The sequence below is a fragment of the Monomorium pharaonis genome, chromosome 8, assembly GCF_013373865.1.
Source record: "Monomorium pharaonis isolate MP-MQ-018 chromosome 8, ASM1337386v2, whole genome shotgun sequence".
NCBI lineage: Eukaryota > Metazoa > Arthropoda > Insecta > Hymenoptera > Formicidae > Monomorium > Monomorium pharaonis.
In genome coordinates, this window is record NC_050474.1 from 20514937 (window position 1) to 20534923 (window position 19987).

The 19987-nt window shown below is 36.7% G+C and overlaps 1 protein-coding gene across 33 annotated transcripts in view; it reads left to right on the forward strand.

Annotated features, from left to right (window-relative positions):
* Positions 1–19645, forward strand: part of LOC105838800 (ensconsin) — a 112553-nt gene extending 92908 nt beyond the window's left edge. For 13 of the 33 annotated variants that reach the window (XM_036291232.1, XM_036291228.1, XM_036291229.1 and 10 more), the window contains 15 exons: positions 1023–1076; positions 2969–3037; positions 3814–4003; positions 4252–4598; positions 7486–7668; positions 9264–9719; positions 11184–11363; positions 11892–12211; positions 12363–12597; positions 12701–12822; positions 12901–13142; positions 13230–13350; positions 13511–13848; positions 17027–17286; positions 17370–17403. In XM_036291232.1, coding sequence (XP_036147125.1) covers positions 1023–1076; positions 2969–3037; positions 3814–4003; positions 4252–4598; positions 7486–7668; positions 9264–9719; positions 11184–11363; positions 11892–12211; positions 12363–12597; positions 12701–12822; positions 12901–13142; positions 13230–13350; positions 13511–13848; positions 17027–17286; positions 17370–17383 — 3131 coding nt within the window. In that variant the 3' untranslated portion in view covers positions 17384–17403. Of the gene's footprint in view, positions 1–1022; positions 1077–2968; positions 3038–3813; positions 4004–4251; positions 4599–7485; positions 7669–9263; positions 9720–11183; positions 11364–11891; positions 12212–12362; positions 12598–12700; positions 12823–12900; positions 13143–13229; positions 13351–13510; positions 13849–17026; positions 17287–17369 lie in introns of all 33 variants that reach the window. The other 20 variants (XM_036291235.1, XM_036291225.1, XM_036291226.1 and 17 more) reach the window with 11 other exon arrangements.
* The last annotated feature ends 342 nt before the right edge of the window (positions 19646–19987 follow it).

Genomic DNA, 19987 nt, shown 5'->3' on the forward strand with positions numbered 1-19987 from the left:
TCGTCTTCCAAATTACATTTACGTGCAAGTGCTCTCAACAATTTCCTATCTTCGATAAGAAGAGAACAACGAGTCTTCAATTACTACCACACGTTGTTTGAAAAATCCAGCGCTGCATTCACTTCATCGAGGAAGCTCTTCTGCATGTTACGACGTAACTCGATATCCGTGACATCAAAAATGTCTTCTTTTCATACTATCCCCGCGGTCTTTGGCAGCTCATCCTCCGCATTCCTCGACATTTTCTCTCTTCCTCGTTCCCGTTCGATTCCGCGTTCGCATTACTAATGACATGTCCAATTATCATCAGCGGTACATGTACAGTTTCCTCCTTCGTTATTTTCTCTCATCTGATATTGGTAATCAGTGGCCGGAAACAATATTGGCAGCTTGGTGGCCGTTCCCGTTGACGCCTGTCGAAAATGGATCGTCAACGAAGGATGAAAATAAGCCAGCCACGTTGCAATTAACGAACGATGGAAAGAATGAGGCTTCCATCAGATTCCCGTAGTATCTGATGCAAAACCTTCGTTGGCACCGATTGTGTGTATACGCGAGATAACGAGGTGTCAGTCGATATCTCGTCGTTTGATGAAAAATATAATTTTGAACATACAGATTTATTAATGAATGACGTCATTACGTAGACGGATTTATTTAAAGTATTTATCTGCCACGAAATAAGCTTGAAAGGTCCGCAGTATAATTAGACATTTAATTTTAAATAATTTAAATCTCTTCAGAAACAATATCGTTTATAGCAAGTAATATGTGTCGTGGTCGAATAAATCGCAGTGTCATGTGACGTCCACGGTACCGTCATCTTTAAACAGTAACGTACATTTGTAAACAACATTGACTGCGACCAGTGCTATCTACAGCAATGCACTTTGACGTCGTTGATCATTAAACACTACATGTTCTTTGCCGACACAACGGTCACGCGATGAGTATTGTGAATTGCGCGAACTTTATATAGTTCTTAGAGAATGTGTATATCTTTTGGAATTTGTCTTCCGTAGAGCAAACAATGCACTGGTTCGCCCAGATTGGTGGTGATTCTCTTCCTTTGACAGGTACGCTCGGGTTGAATTCAGCGTGCTTCAATAACGATTGTGTGATTTGTGTGTGGAATTCTCACTTTGTAACATTGAAAGGATTTGATGTACATATTTTATGCGTTAGATATCTAAGAAAAACCGCTGCAGAGCACATTTGTAAGCGCAGTGACACATCTAATCTTTTGGAAGTAATTGATTTTAAAGCAGAAAGTGATATGTATCGCGATTCTAGTTTTGTTAGGATTCCATATGACTTGTGTTAACGAAAGATTAATGTATCCCAGTATGATAATATTTGTACTTGGAAATTGAGACAATTAATCTCTACGTTATAATTTATAGAAGACTAATACTGTTTAAATATATCTGCTACACATTTGATTTTATATAACAAGGAACTTGACAAATCTTAATTCAAGGAATTGGCAGAATTCAACTTGCACTAAGATCGAATTTAATTAACTATAAGCATGAAGATTGGATTAGTCTTGTCTGAATATGAAAAAGAAGTCTATGTGTGTTACATACGTATTTTATATAAATGTGAATCACGACATATTTGTTTTTTAATAATGAACCACAAAATGATTTAATGAAATATTGCTACGTTTTTTTAATCACGTTTATTGGGCTTGTCAAATTGCTGTTACTAGGTTATCTAACAAGCAAATGTTTTATTGATTTTCATTGGCGCGCGTTATTTCGCAAACCATAAAAAATAAATTCATCCTGCAACGAATAACAATGCTAACAAGTCATGTATTTTGACAATTGTGTAACGGAATGCGTGCTCGACGAATAATGATTGACACTTTCCAGTTTAAATACTAATCTTTTGGCTTGTTTATAAATTTAATAAACGACATTTCAAAAAGTATATTGCAGTATATTAATATCGCAAAATATTGTGGCATTCATATGCATTCTTTTTAAATATTTAATATAAATATGATTCATTCTCTTTATATAAAAATGTTTTTTCTGCCTAAAATATTTTTTATAGCCTAAAAATATTAAGCAAATTGTTTCATAAAATAAAAATATACTTTTTAAAAATGTTGATATTATTCTTTGTTATTTTCTTTTTTCTGAACTGTCAGATTATGCTAGACACTGTGACATTTTCCGCATCCTCAATCTACTGTATTGGTAATAATAGAAATTAGTTAAATGCGACATCTTTCTCGCTATACGCAATTTTCAGCTCGTCTTGAAAGCTTCTTAACGAATGCGCGGCTCATATTTTTAATATTCAGTAAGAAAGTTTTCTTGTTATATTATAAGAAATGATAATCTCGTTTTTCACTGTGTGTATAAGACGAATATCATCTGAAGAGCTGTCTTTTGAAGCCTTCTCTTCCAATCTGATTATCTTTTCCGATGAAATTAAAAGGCGGATTATGAAATGGAAATGCTTTAAAAAAAATAGAAGTTGTCTTATTTCATAAAATGGAGACATCTTCCTAAAAGAGTCGTTTATATATCATGGATGAAATTACTAGGCAGAAAGAAGCTATAAAAAGATAAAACCGACTAAAATAAATTTCTGTTGTTTTAAATTTTATATTCCTTTCTTTTTAATTTTCAATTATTAAAGAAATTTTATACTTATGGACTCCAAAAATTATCAGAACCTATCGATATTATCGTTGTCACGATTTCTTCGAACTATTATTTATTTGTTTATCATATTTTCGTTATAACACCAGTCCATCTCGCATTAACATCGAGCAACTACATGCATGCAAACCACTCGTTTTAGCCATGAAAGCACATTTGCATCAATATATCACTATACATGACAGGTGCATACCATAATAACTATTCGTTCATATGTTCATTCGTGCTGTAGTTTTAATACTTGAATCTTACGTGCACACGCACATGTCTCGCTTTCTTCTCGGCAGATGTGAAGCGCCCGCGAAGTCTCTACGATGAGGATTCCCTCGATGGCGATCGTCCTTACGAGAATGAAGGTATCAACGTTTTCAAGGGCACTGTACAGACCTTTTCCTCTTTCGAGTCAACTCTTCCTTTTTCAGTAACACTATGAGTATGCCTTTTAATGCTTTCAATTAACATTTACATCAATTTTTAACAAATAACGATGGCAGGTTATTATTCGTATTAATTTCGCATATCTGTAGTTCTAGATCTAATGATAAATAAATTCCATTCACGTTGGACACTAATCGCGCCTTGCATTTTATTCATGTTCTCCGAATTAATATTTTGTTTTGTAAATATTTTTATTATCTTGATGTATTATACATGTGTATACTATTTTTCTTACTAAAATGAAATAAGCACATTCCCTTGATTATCTTATTCCCGTGCACACACAAATACACATGCATTTCTGTCTCGTTATGTAAGTTACAATTCAACAATTAATTATTCATGACACTACTTGATAGCATTTAATACACTTACATACAACTTATATTACATTTAGTTCAAAAATTGTTTAAAATTATTATTTATTTTTAATTGCAAATTTTTTTTTTTTTTTTTATTCATAGCTTTGATAAATCTATAATTTTGATTGTAAATTGTTAAACCTCAATGTTAAACCGGTTCTCGAAATTTCTATAACTAAATACATAATCGAGTGAAATTGTGATTAAAAACTTCTCCGTATAACATTTCCTAAGAGAAGCTGCATCGATCTCTAATCACTTGTGGAAACCGATCAGTACAAGCATTTGTAATTAGCTTGGATACTGAATTTGTTTCGCGTGACTGTTCGCAGGACGGGAGTCGACGGGAAGCTCGAAGGACTTGGACAGGGCGAAGCTTGTCCGCGAGAGGCAGAACGAGGAGCGGCAGCGGAAGTTGGAGGAGCTCAGACAGCAAGCTCTCGCCGCGCAACGCTTCCGCGAGCAGCGTGAGGAGGAGCGGCGAAGACGCATCGATGAACTCAGATCTCGCGATAACGACAGGTTTGTCAACCGAAAATACTAATTAAGAAGATCTACAATTGAATCAATTAATTTGATTAACTTCGCATAAAGAATTTAGTTGGGAGGGCATAGTTGTAAATTCTTTTTCGTTTAAATTATCTTGAAATTTTTTTAAAGAAATTTACACATCTACCATACGCAAAATAAAAACTAAATCTAGATTCTCGTTCATAGAAAATTCGATTTGAAATTGTCACGTCTGATTTTGTCGCCTTTTCTTTGCGCAGACGAAATCAAGTCGAGGAAAGAAAACGGCTGATATGCGAGGCGGAGCGAGAGAGACGGGAGGCTATCCTCCGCAAGAATCAGGAAAGGGAGGCGCGCATCGAGGCGAAGAGGAGGAACGAGAGGTCGCATATCGTCTTCGCGTTCGGCAGCTCCACGCCACGGATGCTGGAACCCGCGGACACCGGCGGGGCCACCTTCTGGGGCACCCGTAGAGCCACATCCACCACCAATGTCATGATGTTCTCTGCTGCGCAGCCCCTCACCAGGAGGTCCTCCGAGAGGGAGCTGGACGGCAGCAAGAAACGGGCCACTTCCGCCGGTGGACTTGACCGGAAGCCGGGAGAAGGTCAGTCGAATATATTCGTCCGAATATCAATTGAATTACGCGAATTCACCGAAGTTCACGAAAGACCAATCGGCAGGAAGGCGATCGTCGATACGAGTACGTTAGCTGCACATTGCATATGGAAATTCCGATTAACCCTTTCAGCGCGCGTTGTTAAACTTGCCAGCATACTTCGGCATTCTGCGAGAACGATTCTGAACTCGAGAATTCTACGGTAGACTTCCGTAGAATTTGAAGTATTTCCAAATTAGTTCGTCTTCGTATTATTTATTAGTTTCTATATTCTATATGCAAGAGGCAAATTTAATTCAATATTTCCGTGATGATATTATTCTCTAAGTATCGTAAATGCTAATAAGTTTTTATCTCGATATAAACGATCTCTTATATCTTTCTAAAACACAGTATGATTTTTGTTCATATTAAAATGTTTACAACTGAAAATAATATGACGCTTTCCATGCTTGATTTATCACAAAAGGGGATATTGAAATATCTGATGTATAAGAGATATCTCGTAAAATATTCGCGCGTGTGTGTGATATAAAATAACTTAGCAGCAGCTGAAAGCGTTAAGAGCTTTTCCGTATCTCGTAAATGACGGATATGTGAATAATACACGCGTGGTATCTGTTTTGCACCGTGCACCGGTAGAACGTAAATTAGTGTTTACTGTAAATTCAGTCGGGTGTCGATGCAACATGCAAACACGCATCATAAGCGGCACGGGAGCGGATTTACTTCAATGTGAGTATAAATACGGATCGCGATATTTAATGTGCGTTAATGTATGTATCATATAACGAGGAAGATCGAGATACCAGCTGATTAACGTCAGCTACCTTGCGATTAAATACACGGCGGCATTTCGTAAGTTAATCGCGTCTTATAGCTCGGATGTGTATTATTCGAAGCGAGATAAATCTAACAAGTATGTTCCAAAGAGATAACTCGTGTCGGTGAATTCACGTCCAGGTTCCATTTGCTTGCTCAATCCTATTTGCTCGAATGTCCAACGTAATGTATCGATGATGGATGTTTGTCGTACGGGCCTACAATCGTTCTTCCTGTCACGGATTCACGAGGGGTGACATCGTTTAATCGCGTCGTCGCAAGAATATTTCTATGTCACGTTGATTTTCAGAGTTAGTCGGGTAAACGAGACAAGGAAGCGACTTGCGTCTTCTCCCAACCTATACTTTACGCACGATCGCTTCTGATACCTTTGATATATTTTTCTTAGTGGCAATCGATACCGTTTAAAGAAGAGATTCCATCGCACGAGTTACGGTAAACAAAATTGTATAGCATAGAGGAAGGTCACCAATACTGATATAAAGCGGCACCCTCTTACTCTTCTAAACTTACTCTTCGAAACTAAACATTACCGTATTAATACTGATAATTTAGATAATTAATTTAGATAATTAATTCATAATTTTTATATATAAAATTTACTGAAAACGAATCTAACCTAATCTAACTTTTACATATTAGTCTCACTACATGTTGCGTCTTGCGGAAAAACCGCATAAGATATTTGTATAATCGACAAAAAATGTTTTACACCGAAGTGAAAGGCTTCTAGAAAATCTCATATGCATTAACTTGTAAATGTTTTGTACAAATGGCTCATGTCAAAAAATAAGGAAAATGTAGCCTACTATGTCCAATTTCTCAGATATTAATTTTTTATTATGTAACTAAAACATTAATTATTACAAAGTATGAAACAATATTATAAAAACGGCTATACCATTTGATAAAAGACACTTTTTCTGTACGTATTTGCAAAGTTTTATTTTTAGCTTAAGAAATACTATTCAAAAGCACAGAGTGGTATGCCAGTATTGATGACTTTCCTCTATTTACTGTAAAATTCAATCCATATTTCTCTGCCTACATATTTATCATTACATTATTATCGTAATATGTGAAATAATTGTGTAATAAAATATATGAATTGTTATGATTATGGAAATTAATGAATTATTATTCATTAATTATATGGATGAAGCGATTAAATTGTTTTACTGTAAAATTAAATTGGTCGAGTAATTAAATTGCATCTTGGAGTTTTTAAATAGATTAAATAAAAAAAAAAGATTATAAATTATATGGAATCACCGCCGCACGAAGCTCTATCATACAATTTCTCACGGCAAAGATGACACGCGAAGCATGAAAGAACGATTGTCCAGCACTATTAGAACCTATAATTTTGCCGGTGATCTTGCCCATAGCGTAAATTTTATTTTTGGTTGTTTACTTTCAGATTTACATTCTCTATTGCCTATTCTGTGTACACTACTCTTGTCGCAACATCCCTTTGAACGACAGCCGAATTCACGTATTTTCAGCTTGAGATTGATTACACAGCGAGTTTTGAGAACGTTTTGAACCCCGTGATATAAGTCGCAAGTTTTGCTTTTTACGCGACATTATTTTTACTTTTACACTGCACACAACATTTGCTCATTTAGCATACACCCTATAAACGTCACATCTTCATCCATATTCTTTCCTATCTCTCCGAACACATTTTCTCTCTCCTTTTTTTTCTTTGAAGAACCAGTATTTTAGAAATTACTGGGAGAAAATAAAAATTAGAATATTTCTTTAAGGTGCTAAGATACAACTTTTAACTACGGGGTTTTTTCTCTCTGTACTTCTTCTCTTTATTGTATTCTATACTTATCGGTGATGGTTCTGCACAGCGAGATGTATACAGAAAATAAGATAATAAAGAGAGATAACACGAATATACAATTCGCACTGTATCTAACTCACGCTGATACTTATGCTTTTCCGTCCTATTTTTCTCATCCCTGCCAAATTTTTCGCGGAATACCTAATATTTGCGTTGCGTTGAATGGTTTGTTCGCAGATATGAGAATGTCCTCGTCCATGTACGAGGTGTTCAATTGGAATTCTAGCCCCGATCCCCCCTTAACTCCTGCCAAGTATAAGAGAGCCAGCCTCTCTCTGCCCCCCACAACCGACATCTTTACCGTCGATGATAAATCCGATAGCGACACTATGCGTCCCATGACTCAACGGGTTACCAGTGGTGAGTCCTGATGTCTCAGAAGCCTGCAAGAAAGCCGGGAGAGATCCATTTCTGTTCGTCTCAAGAATGAATATTGTCGATCCTTTATCTTTCGTTTTGTTTAGCACTCGCTCTCGTCGGACTCTCTCCTTTTCTCTCTCTCGTGTTCTACGCCATTACGTCTTTCTTTTACTTTATTACACACTCTATCAACGCATGTCACGTTCATTTAACACCGTAAGAGCATACCCCGGCGCACTTTCTCTCATTCCGTAGTTTCCTCCCCGATTCTATGGTATTGGTATCAGGTGGATTTTACGATGTGTCACGTTATGAGTGAAACCACGTGCAATCAATATCATTGGGTGCCATTAGTTTGTCTACCCATGTGAGATTCCTGTTAACCTCGTTACTAATCAACTAATCACTAGACACTATTAATATTTAGTTGCAATGTGCATTTTACAAGCTGAGTCTTTGTCAGTCAGAAATGTGCAACTCAATGTTATTTGAATGAATTTTCTAATATGATCTAATAAGACGATTATCAGTCACGATCAATTTTTAATTCAACTTTGTTTTATTAAATTATATAGTTATACGAAAAGGTTAGGGCTAAACAATTTATACAACATGTTAATGAAACCAAAGTAGGTAAAAAAATTTGTATAAATTTGCCTGAAAATTATTAACGCGTTGAATAAGTTTAGCACCGACTTTTCCGGATACTCTGCATTTATAAATATTAATATAAAAGTTTAGACTATCTATTAGTAATTACTCTATTAGTAATTACATAGTAAGATTATATGCGATAGTTTATAACATGACAATTTAAATTGTAGTTTAATAAAAAAGGTAGAGTTATATTGCCGCACGTAGTAGAGATAGCTGAGAATCTAATTCGATTAATTATATTAATTTGAGGCAGACTTATAATCGTTAGTAATATAAAGTTTATTGCTTGCATAGACGGGTTTTTCACTGTATTTTTAGATATTCTTTGATTCTAATTAAATATTGCCTTTGAATGTTCCTTTGAATGTGTTGCTTGCAGAAGATATAGTATAGTTTTTTCTACACTTTTGTTTATGCGGCATGTATACTAATTTTGTTACCTAAAATTACTTGCACTTTAATACACAATTTACGTACATTGAGAGAATATTTTTTATCAAATAAATCTTTAAAAAAATTTTGTTATAATCTCTTCTACCCTCGATGTTTATAAAAAAATGTATTTAATTCTTTATTAAATTGAAATTTTGCGAGTGAAACGCAAATAATATTTTGCATTCATGCAATTCCGAATAAAATCTCTCTCTCTCTCTCTCTCTCTCTCTCTCTCTCTCTCTCTCTCTCTCTCTCTCTCTCTCTCTCTCTCTCTCTCTCTCAGTGTATTTCTCCGCGTCATTTCCACACACCACAGCAAAGCGACACAACTACAAAAAAAGCGAAAAAAAGAGAAATAAAAATCTGGATGCGGCCGCATTGGCGCGTCAGAGAAACTCAAGTCTATCCATCTCGAGCGAGCCGTGCCGCGTAATGTCCGCGCGAATCAACGGACGTCGCTCGTTTCGCAGTACGGGCGACACCCTAAGCGAGACTCTTTGCAGGTGATGATAGCGACGGTGGCGGCACCCCCAGCACCCCGACCTCGGTTTACCTACGTGTGAACAGGCGACGCACCGACCTCATGCCGACGATACCGTCCCCGCGCGACGGCCCACCGTCGACGGCACGCAGCTCCAGCGCCAAGGCCTTCACACGCTCGCCAGGTAGGACTTACTCCATGTCCAGGCTGGACCAGCTGGCGCAGCCTAGGAAACGCGCGACCGAGCAGCAGCTCGGCACGTTGACGGAGCAACAACAGAGCCAGCCTCTGCATAGCGCTTCTAGCATGAGTCGCAGCATGTCGCACTTGGCCGCGCCCGGAGGAGCCAAGAGTCTAAAACGCTCCGATAATTCGCGTAGCATGGGCACGCTGCCGGGCGCGGTACCTATGCCCAGACCCACCCGCGCCGAAAGACTACGCCGTAAGGCCCGCGAGCACCAGCTGCAGGCCCAGCAAGGTAAGTGCGTGTGACCGTGCACTCAACTCGACTATCTCGAATTCCTCGCTAAATCGAGCTTCTGTAAATAAGCAAAGGTACCTCCCGCGAAATAAACCGGCAATTCTTTCCCCTTTGCACAAAGGCAGCGTAGATTTATCTTATCTTTAATCGCATATATAATTTGAGTCCAAGTAGTTGTACCAAAGAAACAATAGCTCGATAATAGATCACGTTCCCTCTACACGTATAACTCAGAATTTTGTAAATTTATCTCATAAAAATACTTAATATCTTCTTTATGCGATATAACTTTCTCTGAAAGCAGCTTTTTTCGGAATAATTAATCACCCGTTTCGCTTTGTACTAATTTTCTAGTCAACCTTTGTCAGAATGATCATCGCTTAATGACAAGCATCGTAAGCGGCGTATAATTTTCGATAGAATGGGAAATAATCTCAAATCAAAAAGCGGGGACAAAAAAAAACACATGAATGCACTCATTCTAACAACTTCAATCAGAGTTGGGTGCACACATGTACGAATAAATGTGAAAAGGAGTTTTTGTAAATCAATCGGGACAACCAATTTCGTTTTACGATATAATGATAAGAGGAAAGATATCTTCCTTCTAATTTCAAGCCGTGAAACATTAATTATTCTAATTCAGTATATCGATATACTTTTTTCTTGTCGGTGACTAACCCATTGATTTTCGAAAGAGGATACTTTTCCATATTATTTTCCGTGGCAGATTCTTTTGCCATTTTTAACATCAAAAGCCGATTGTACGAATGATCTGCATTAATTAGGAAATGGCTAAATTAATCATGCAAATTAAAAAATTTAATTAAGCATTATCACGGCGAGATGCTGATCTTGATGCAACCGGCTCTTTGATTTCCGAATTGTTTAACAAAACGCTCCTACTAAGGAAGATCTCTCAACGGTTTTTTGGTACCACGGGTGAAGGTATGCGTTAACATATCGGTAAGCTGCACGTTTTTCTTATACTTTATTATATCGCTACGTAATTTAGTTCGCAATTCACTTATTGTTAGTATTATACGTATATATTTGTATTTAGTGTGCAATTTATTCCTTGTTAATTCACAATTTATTCATTGTTCCGTTACGATCCTTTCACACTCTTATTTTGCGCAATTTTCATTTTTTAATTTTATTGGCTTATTGTTTTTTGTTTCGATTGTATTCTTTTTCTTTCCACACTCACGGAACTGCAATTGAACGTCGGTGGCGGTGCTTACTATTTTCGGTTTCTTGCGATGTTCGCCTGCTACACGTTGCGTTCGTCACAACAAGCGTCACAAGCGCAAACGACACGATATATGAAGCGTGAAAAGTACGAATGGGAAATTTATTCGCACCGCCGTGCTTTCTCTACCAAGAGAACCTACGCGCGATCGCGTTCAATCAGTCTCCAGCGAAAAGATCAATTACTTATTTTGGGTGGGTGACGCGTAGGTATCCGCAGCGGCGAAGTGACACCGAACAGCCCATCCCGACCGCACAGCTCCATGAGCCAGCAGAGTGCCAGCAGCGTGGGCAGCAGTAACGTCAATCTGCGTACCCGCACGGCCGCGTCGCGCCGACCGCGGCCTGCTTCGATTGCCGGTACCGGTGTCTCGGTCACAGAGAAACACAGTGAGCATGCCCATTTTACTTCTTCTCCTACCGACCCTTTTAGATCGCCGAGGATCAGCGAGGAGACCAGGGGGAAAAAAAGAAAAGAAAAACGATTCGTTAAAATTGAATTCTCCGATTAATAAAAAAATATGTTAGAGCAATTAAGTTGAAAGGGGGATATAATCGATGAAAATTATTTTTGTGTTTGTAATCTGAACATCCAGAAAGGATTCAGACATGTATATATGAAAGTACGTCTGAAAAATGCGACGAAAAAGAAAGAAAAACTCTAAAGACGTCTCGATCCGAAATTCTTTTTCTCTTATTTTGTCTCATATCTTCTCTTCAATCATTTGTATTTTTGTAAATTTATATTTTTATTATTTTTTAACGAAATTTTTCCCTTTTAAATCTCTATTCGCAACCTCTTGTATATATCATTTTTAATCACGATTGCTGAAATTGCACATGTAAATACTATTGTACATAACCGAAAAGATTTCGCGCGTAGATACGAAAATATCCCGATCGTTTTCGTTACCGCAGATCTGATGATGGGTGACGCGAAATTAACGAAGGATTCAAAGCCACCACTGCCAAAGGTCCATAGCACTCCAAAGAAACCTTCTACACCCAAAGCCATGGAAGTGAGAAAACCGACGGAGAAATTAATCAGGAACGCCAAGTCATCACCGCGAATAACCCCGAAGGCGACTCCCCTGCAGAGTCCCGGAATCGAGCACATACCGCTCATCCGCGAAGCTAACGTGGAAATCATAAAGCAGGATGAGGGTAAAGAGGCGCCGAATGTGAAATCGGAGGACAAAAACGAGGAGAAGAAGGATCAGGGTAGCGAAAAGGTGCAGGTAAAGGTTTTTCTGTATTGATACACGTACGACATCCTTTTGTATTTTTAAATTAAAATGTAGATATATTTCCTTGTTCCGACATTTCAATATATAATTTTTTCTTTACAGTCAAGAATGTAGATTTTAATTTAAATTTTTATTTTAACAGCAGCAAGCGAAAGTTGTCGAATCTGTAACTAATGATACAACGGTAGCGACGGAACCTGTGTCGGCAAGCAAACAAGTCAAAGACGAGACTAATCTAATGCAGGAGAACCTATCGCATACTATGGCGGAAGAGCCAAAAGTTGCTAAGAAGGAGGAGAACAAACAGGAAAAGAAATCGCCGGAAATGCCGGAAGTCAAGCTTGAAGGTGAAGCGGATGAGCAGGTGGACATGTCAGGTATGATTAATCGAAATTTTATCGAGGCCGAACGATCGTTTTTCGTAAGCTCTTGACTGCTTGAATGGCGAACGTCTATTTTTATTAATGATTCACTTTACAGCCTCCATGATCGCGAAAATCAGAATCACTACCGAAGAGGAGGCAAAAGCTGCTTTGGCCGAACGTAGGAGATTAGCACGAGAACAAGCGGAACGAGAAGCGGAATTGGAGCGCCAGCGACAGGTACCGTCTACAAGTCAATTTAATATTTGATTGAATTGGATTTTACATCTGTTGCCTTACGTGTGACAATTTCTATAGGAGGAAGAAGCGCGTCTAGAAGCTGAAAGATTGCGCGCGGAAGAAGAGGAGCAACGTCGTTTGGAAGAAGAAACTATACGTTTAGCTAATGAAGCTCGAGAGGCCGAAGAACAACGATTGCAATTGGCAATCGAGGAAGCTAAACGTCGCGAGGAGGAGGATAGAAGGAAAAGAGAAGAAGAAGCTCGTCAGAAACAAGAGAAGGAAGAAGCTGAACGCAAAGCAAGAGAAGAAGCAGAAAGGTTTGTCTAAAGAATGTTCTCCTTTATTTGTTTTGAAAATTCACAATTAGTTACGTGATGAGTAATATCCATATATTTAAATTATAGACAACGAATCGAAATGGCTGAAAGGCTTAAGAAGGAAGAAGAGGAGCGCAACGCCAGACGCAAACGAGTCGAGGCGATTATGCTTAGGACTAGAGGCAAAAATCAAACCAATACATCCAAGGTAATGTTAGAAATGTTATTAAATATATTAATTTTTTAATTTAAAAAATATTTAAATTAGTACTGAAGTACATTTAATTCATATTGAACCAATTCATCGAGATTAAATGTTACATAAAATGGCAAAATTGAAAAAAAAATCTTTCGGCGAACATGTGCAGGGAGAGGGCGGTGATGGTGACAAGCTGAAAGAAGACAGCCCTATCGATGAGAGCAAACCGATGCCAGACGGTAAAGACGACGACGTCATGACAGCCAGTTTAATTTCCGAGGCGACTCAGCAATTTATCAGCGGCGAGCAACGGGCACATCACACGGAAAACAGCGTATCTGCACTGGACATAGTGCATAATGGCACGACACATAGAAATGGCATTAACGAAAACAAAATTGTGTTGGATAATAATCAGGGTAACGTTGAGGGAGAGTTGAACGGTCATCATACAAATCACGGGAATGGTATCAACAGTCAATCGATTACACTGGACAATGCCACTGTGTAAGTATATCAATTCTAAACCGAAATTATAAAAAAAAATATACCGTCGTCTTATATACCGTCGTCGACCGAGAGTAAAAAAATTGTACGTATCTTCTCGTTAGATCGATGGACAATAATACCATAGTAATAGCGAAGCTTGTTATTTCGTAACGTGTATTTAATTGGGCATTGAGACATGTGTAATTTTCGACGCGATTTAGAAGTGCCCAAGATCAAAATTTTAGAGATGATAGACATACGCTGTGCTACAGTATGATTATTATACGATCAAAAAATACATACTAAAATTTAAATAATATATTAAAATATATTAAAAACAAAAGTGTAACATCAAGGAAATAAAATTTTTGCGAAAATATCTTTTAATCAGAAAAAGAATAGATTTGAGCAATCTCCTATTATTTAATTAATATTTAATTAATGAGGAATTAATTAAATAATTACAAAACAGATAGATGAGAAGTGCAACATGCCAATTACTTACATTTTTACAAGGCATAAGTAGTTGCACGATACTAGCTAAAATATTATTCAATTAAAATGGACTGATTAATAACAAGGTCAAAAACAAGATCGTATAACTATTCGATCGAAAAAAAGAAATAAAGCGTCTAAATATTATACATGTAAGACAGCTGACTAAAACTCACAGTAAGAAAATAAATTTTTAATATTGCATAATTAAACATATAAAATTCGTATTTACATTTAATATGCAATAAAAAAACTATGCGTTACAGAAAGTCAAGAAATCAAATATTACTATGGCATCTGTTAAGAATAGAAGTTTCTGTATAAAGATATCTTGGATGCTCTGCATAATTTAAATCCGTAGAGAATACGTGCCACGCAAAATGTATTGAATTAAACATATTGTATGATTTTATTTGTAAATAGGTGTGATAAAAGTTCTCAATCAATGAACCATTATCGCACCATAGACAGATTGATTATTTCGAATTTTAGATTTGTACATGTAACGTAAGAGAGATTTTATCAGATTCCGAAATGGCAATTATTTGAATAATTTATTTGCGGTTGAACGTAAAATTGTTAGATGTACTCTTAAAATTTTTATTATCAAAAGCTTTGTATATACAGTGATTTATTGTTTAATATGTCTTATAATGTCGGTTAAAATAAATTAATTAAGTTTTAAAGTTTATATACGTATATATGTAAACATTATTATAAACGGTTATTTAGTAAAAAAGTTTATATATATATATTACGCTTTCCTGAGAGTGTCCTACTGGAAGAAACTGCCTATCGACATTAATTTCACTGAACATTTATCGCTTCATGCAAATATTCTGAGTGACCCACGCGTATTGTACATTGCAAAAGTAGTCAGACCAACGGTTGACGAGCATAATAAGCACGCCATTGCGACTTACCGTTTATTATACGATTAGTTGCACACGCGATTAGCAATATATTAAAAAATAAATTAATATGAGACTAACGTTGCTATCGCGGTGATAATAAGATTACAAGTATGAGAGTGTATATTGTATCACATTTATTGTAATAGTTACATATATTTTATAATTGATGAATGTACTAATGGCAAATTTACATACTATTTTTAGCTAGAATTATCAAAGATAACGGGAATCGCATATGTATTCCGGTCGTCATTAAATATTATGTGAATGAGTTGGAAGAACGTAATGCCATTCATAAAGTGAAATTGTTAAGAGAAATATTAACAAAATATACACTTAGCGTTAAATCATACAACAAATAAATCTCAATGTACATAATGTAAAGAGAGGCAAGCGGCATAAATCTAATGAATCATCGAAACGTTCGTTTTGTGATTTCACGACATACCAACTCAGCAAGGATGAGTAATGTTAACATGACTTTTACAAAGTAGTAATAATAACGTATCATAATATACGGAAAATGCAATTGATATTTTCGTAGTATAATAAGTACATAACTTTTAAATATCATCTTTGCTGAGTATCTCTCTCTGATCTTTCCTCCAATTAGGTACTAAAAAGTGTTCTTCTATTTATTGACCCGTTGTGTATACCGTAAGTGCGATTGATTTTTCGTAACAATCTCTACAAATCACCAATGCATGTTGACTAACGTTGATATGGTGTGGCTTGTTCTTTTCCTTGCACAATGATTGTCTACGTTCCTCATGCTTGTGTATTGTATACCATCAAATGCGCGGTACATGTCAACTTACTGCCTACTTTTGCTATGTACTATTTGTACTTCCACATGTATTTTTCGATATAGTACTTTTTCGTGAGAAAACATCTTTTCACGCACACCATATCCACCGAATCCTACACAAAGGTACCCGTATAGGAAATGAAATAAAGGAAGAAAGAAGACCAAACGCGGCATGAATTTTTTTTCTGACATTTTAATTCGACGGGTGTGATTTGATTCAACTTTCTGTAATTAGATTTGTATTTGCTGTTTTGCTGTAATATGTTCTAGCCACCTGTGATTATTATAGTTACGCAGTTGACGTATATATATATATATATACATATATTGATTTAACTATAACTGGTGTCCGTAGTTATTTAAACAGAAACCTGTTGCGATCCATCGACAGAATAATATACATAATATATTAGTTGTATTCAATTTGTTTATTATATCGGCCGAATGCAGGCGAAAGATTTATATTATGGATACCGCAAAGGACCGCAAAAGGTTATGGATTATCTCGGTTAGTACTGCTACACGCCTAAAAGCAATTTTTATCCGATTTAATCGCTTACAATAGTTGTTTAAATAGTTATATCAAAATAGTTGCCTCTGGAGGCATTCAAAGCCTGCAAATTTAAGAAACAATCATATATGATCGGTGACGCAGAAGAACAAATAAGCTTTATATTTATCCGATACATTATTTAGTTATCTTTATCAAGCTTTATATTGTTCAGTTGATGACGTTTTTTAGATGTATATAGAGTCGCGAACTATGTTTCTGTCCGGCAAAATTCGAATTCGTTTTATTTTCGTTTTAGTCATTCAACTGTCTGGAGGTGTTGACGAATCGCTCGCGCCTAGCGTAGCTAATTTAGCGGCGGCGATTCCGTGTTAGTGGTCGTGGATAGTCGCTTAAGTCGTAGTCCCTTAATCCGTATGTCTAACTATCAATTTAGTCTTTTGTGTTTTATTTGGCTCATTTTTGTAGCAAGCAAAACAACGTGACCAACAACCTGTTAGATCTGTCGGACTTCGACACTCTGAGTAATAACAGTAGTGGCTACGATACCAGACCGATACTAGAACTGACGCCCAATCTGGCGAACGAGGATACCCTCAACTCCAATCTGAATCCGACGGCCATGCCATTTACCCCAATGGGATACGTGCCTGCCGCCGCTAATGCCAATGTCAATCCGTTCCAGGATAATTTCATCAACAAGCAACAGGATAACAATCAAGTACCAGGTATGTACCAAGGCTTTTATTGCAGCATTTGGAATCATCATTAATGACTCTTGTATAAATGTTGTATCTCTTTTTTTTCACAGATTTACTATCATAAGGTGTCTCTTAAAAGTTCCCAGACGAACAGAGAAAGAGCGGTTAGGCAGCCGATAACTGAATTGCTCATGGCGAGCAGTAGTTATATTCGGAACGAGACGTTGTTGTTTATGATAATGTAAATAACCGCCGTCGCGCGACGTATCACATGTAAAGGGGATGTCTCGATGAATGAGAAGGTGCAAAGACTATCCCTGGGCCCCACAATCATGCCGAGCTCTGAACATCGTCATCGGGAAGGAAGTGTAAAATAATATATAATGTTAATTAATTATTATTGCAACAGCAAGTGTGGACACTCAGTTTGTGTGTCGTAGTATGCTATTAGGCAAATGTATGTAACTTTCTAAAGGAAGGGAGGGGGTTTGAGGCCTGTTTGTAACACATCATTCTCAGATGTTCATACACGAACATATTTTACGATAACGAATCGATATGAAATTATTTTCTCTCTCACATACACGTGCAAACATACATGCATACACATACGATTTCGCCCTTATCACATACATACACACATGCGTGTATAGATTACAATAACGTTTTTGTGGTATTGATAGAGATGAGAGAATTGAAAATTGAAAATACACGATAAAGCACAAGAAACACACAAAAGAAGGATAAAAAAATAGGAGTCGGATCAAACGCTGAAAACGTATCTGCCAAAACGACAGATTAAAGAATGTCCCTAACGTATAAGAGATAACGTAGCTATCTTATAACAATTTCACGAGCGGATCTAAGCACGTTATTGCGTTCGACACGAAAGGCATTCTGCAGATACGAGATGGGGGAAAAGTAGCACAGATAGAGAAAATGAAAACACTTTTCTTCCATACCAGATTTTGGGGCGTGCGCTCACTAGTCAAGCAATCTTACTGTTTTTTTTTCTTTTCTTCCTTTTTATTTCATTTTAGAGGGCCTACTTAACATTGGTATATACTCTAGGTATTCGCTAGACTTCACTATCGTTACGTTTTTTCGCGGATCGTGCAAATTCTCTAGCTGTGATTATGACGATGACGATAATGCTGATTGCTTTGTGAGATAGCCGCTGCATAAGTTAACGGTGAGTGACGATCTAGTAACGTTAATTGTAAGAATTGTTACGCGAGAGGTACAGATGGAATTTAATTGCACTTTATTCGACGAAGATAAATATGATTGATATCATAATGTTAATACATAACGCAAATATTGCTGTAATCGTCTAAAGAGTGCGAGTTTTACATGTCATTATTTACAACATAAAATATTATGAGACGTGGAATATATCGGTAGCATGCTTTATATTTTGCGCTCGCCCTATTTCACGATATTACGTGTAGAATTCGGCGACAGATTATTTATAACGCAGGATGCAGAAACGATCATTTCTGTTATTCTGATTTTATTCGGGAAACATGATTGAAAGAAACGATTGTCGATACTAGAGGAATGATAGGATTAGTGTACAGATTGTTATTCGATTTTTTCATACATTTGCGCGCGAGATTTAGCGCACTCCCTTTTTTCTCTCGCTCTTTATCCGAATTTTATCATAATCATATCGGCGTAGAGAATTCAACGAATTGCGTGTGGTGTAAAATTGAAATTTTTCTCATTAACGTCGTTTTTGTTTAAGCAAGATTTTTCTTCGCATTTGCGACTTGTTTTTCATCGGGCGCCGGAAGAAATTCTCTTATCCGCAAATAATCGATATATTTTCTTATGAACGATTAATATATATTTTTATCAAGAATTGTTAGAACGAGCGTCTTTGTACAGAATTGCACCGCAAGTCGCTTGCTCATACGGTGAAAATATCCTAATTAAAAAGAATATGAAACGGATGATAGACAATCCGAAACCGTGCAAAGTGACAGATTTATAGACACGTTTTATTGCCCGTTCTCACACGAGAAATTCTGCGTTTGTCTTATAAAAATTTCAATACTGTAACGGACTGAAAACGCCCGATTCAGTTACAATTTGTTGTATGAAACTTATTTATATTAGTTCTTTTTCGACAATATTTATTAATCGTTTGGACACCATATATACCCCTGCGTCACGTGTACACTTATACTATTTTTATTAGATTTGGTTGAGATTCTATTAAAACTATTCTATAAGAATACCTAATAATAATGGTAATTAGAGTACGAGAGAATGTTTCTAAATATACAATAATGAAAAATGCTAAATATCATCAGTCATGTCTAAAGAAACTTCATATTGTAAAAAATGCTTGTATGTAATAAATACTTAATACAGAAAAAAATCCAAATTGTGTTCTGATTTTGCATGTTCCTTTCTCTTTACTGCATGACATCTGTACATGATCATTCAGTTTAATAACATCGCTCTGCACTGAGGAACATCAGGTGATTCTACCTTTATTTGTATCAACTACAGTTGTTGCAGCCATTTATAATGGCTCTGTGTAGCGCAAACACTTCTACATTTCTCACCGCCCTATAAACCTTTACCTCACCGAAACTAACAGATCCTCTCCTGGTAATGTAAACTTGCAAACCTCACGCAGTGAAATACAGCATACCACCGAGATGCATCGTGGATGCAACTCGTCCCTTGAGTTTCACACTCTCGAGCAAAAACTAAT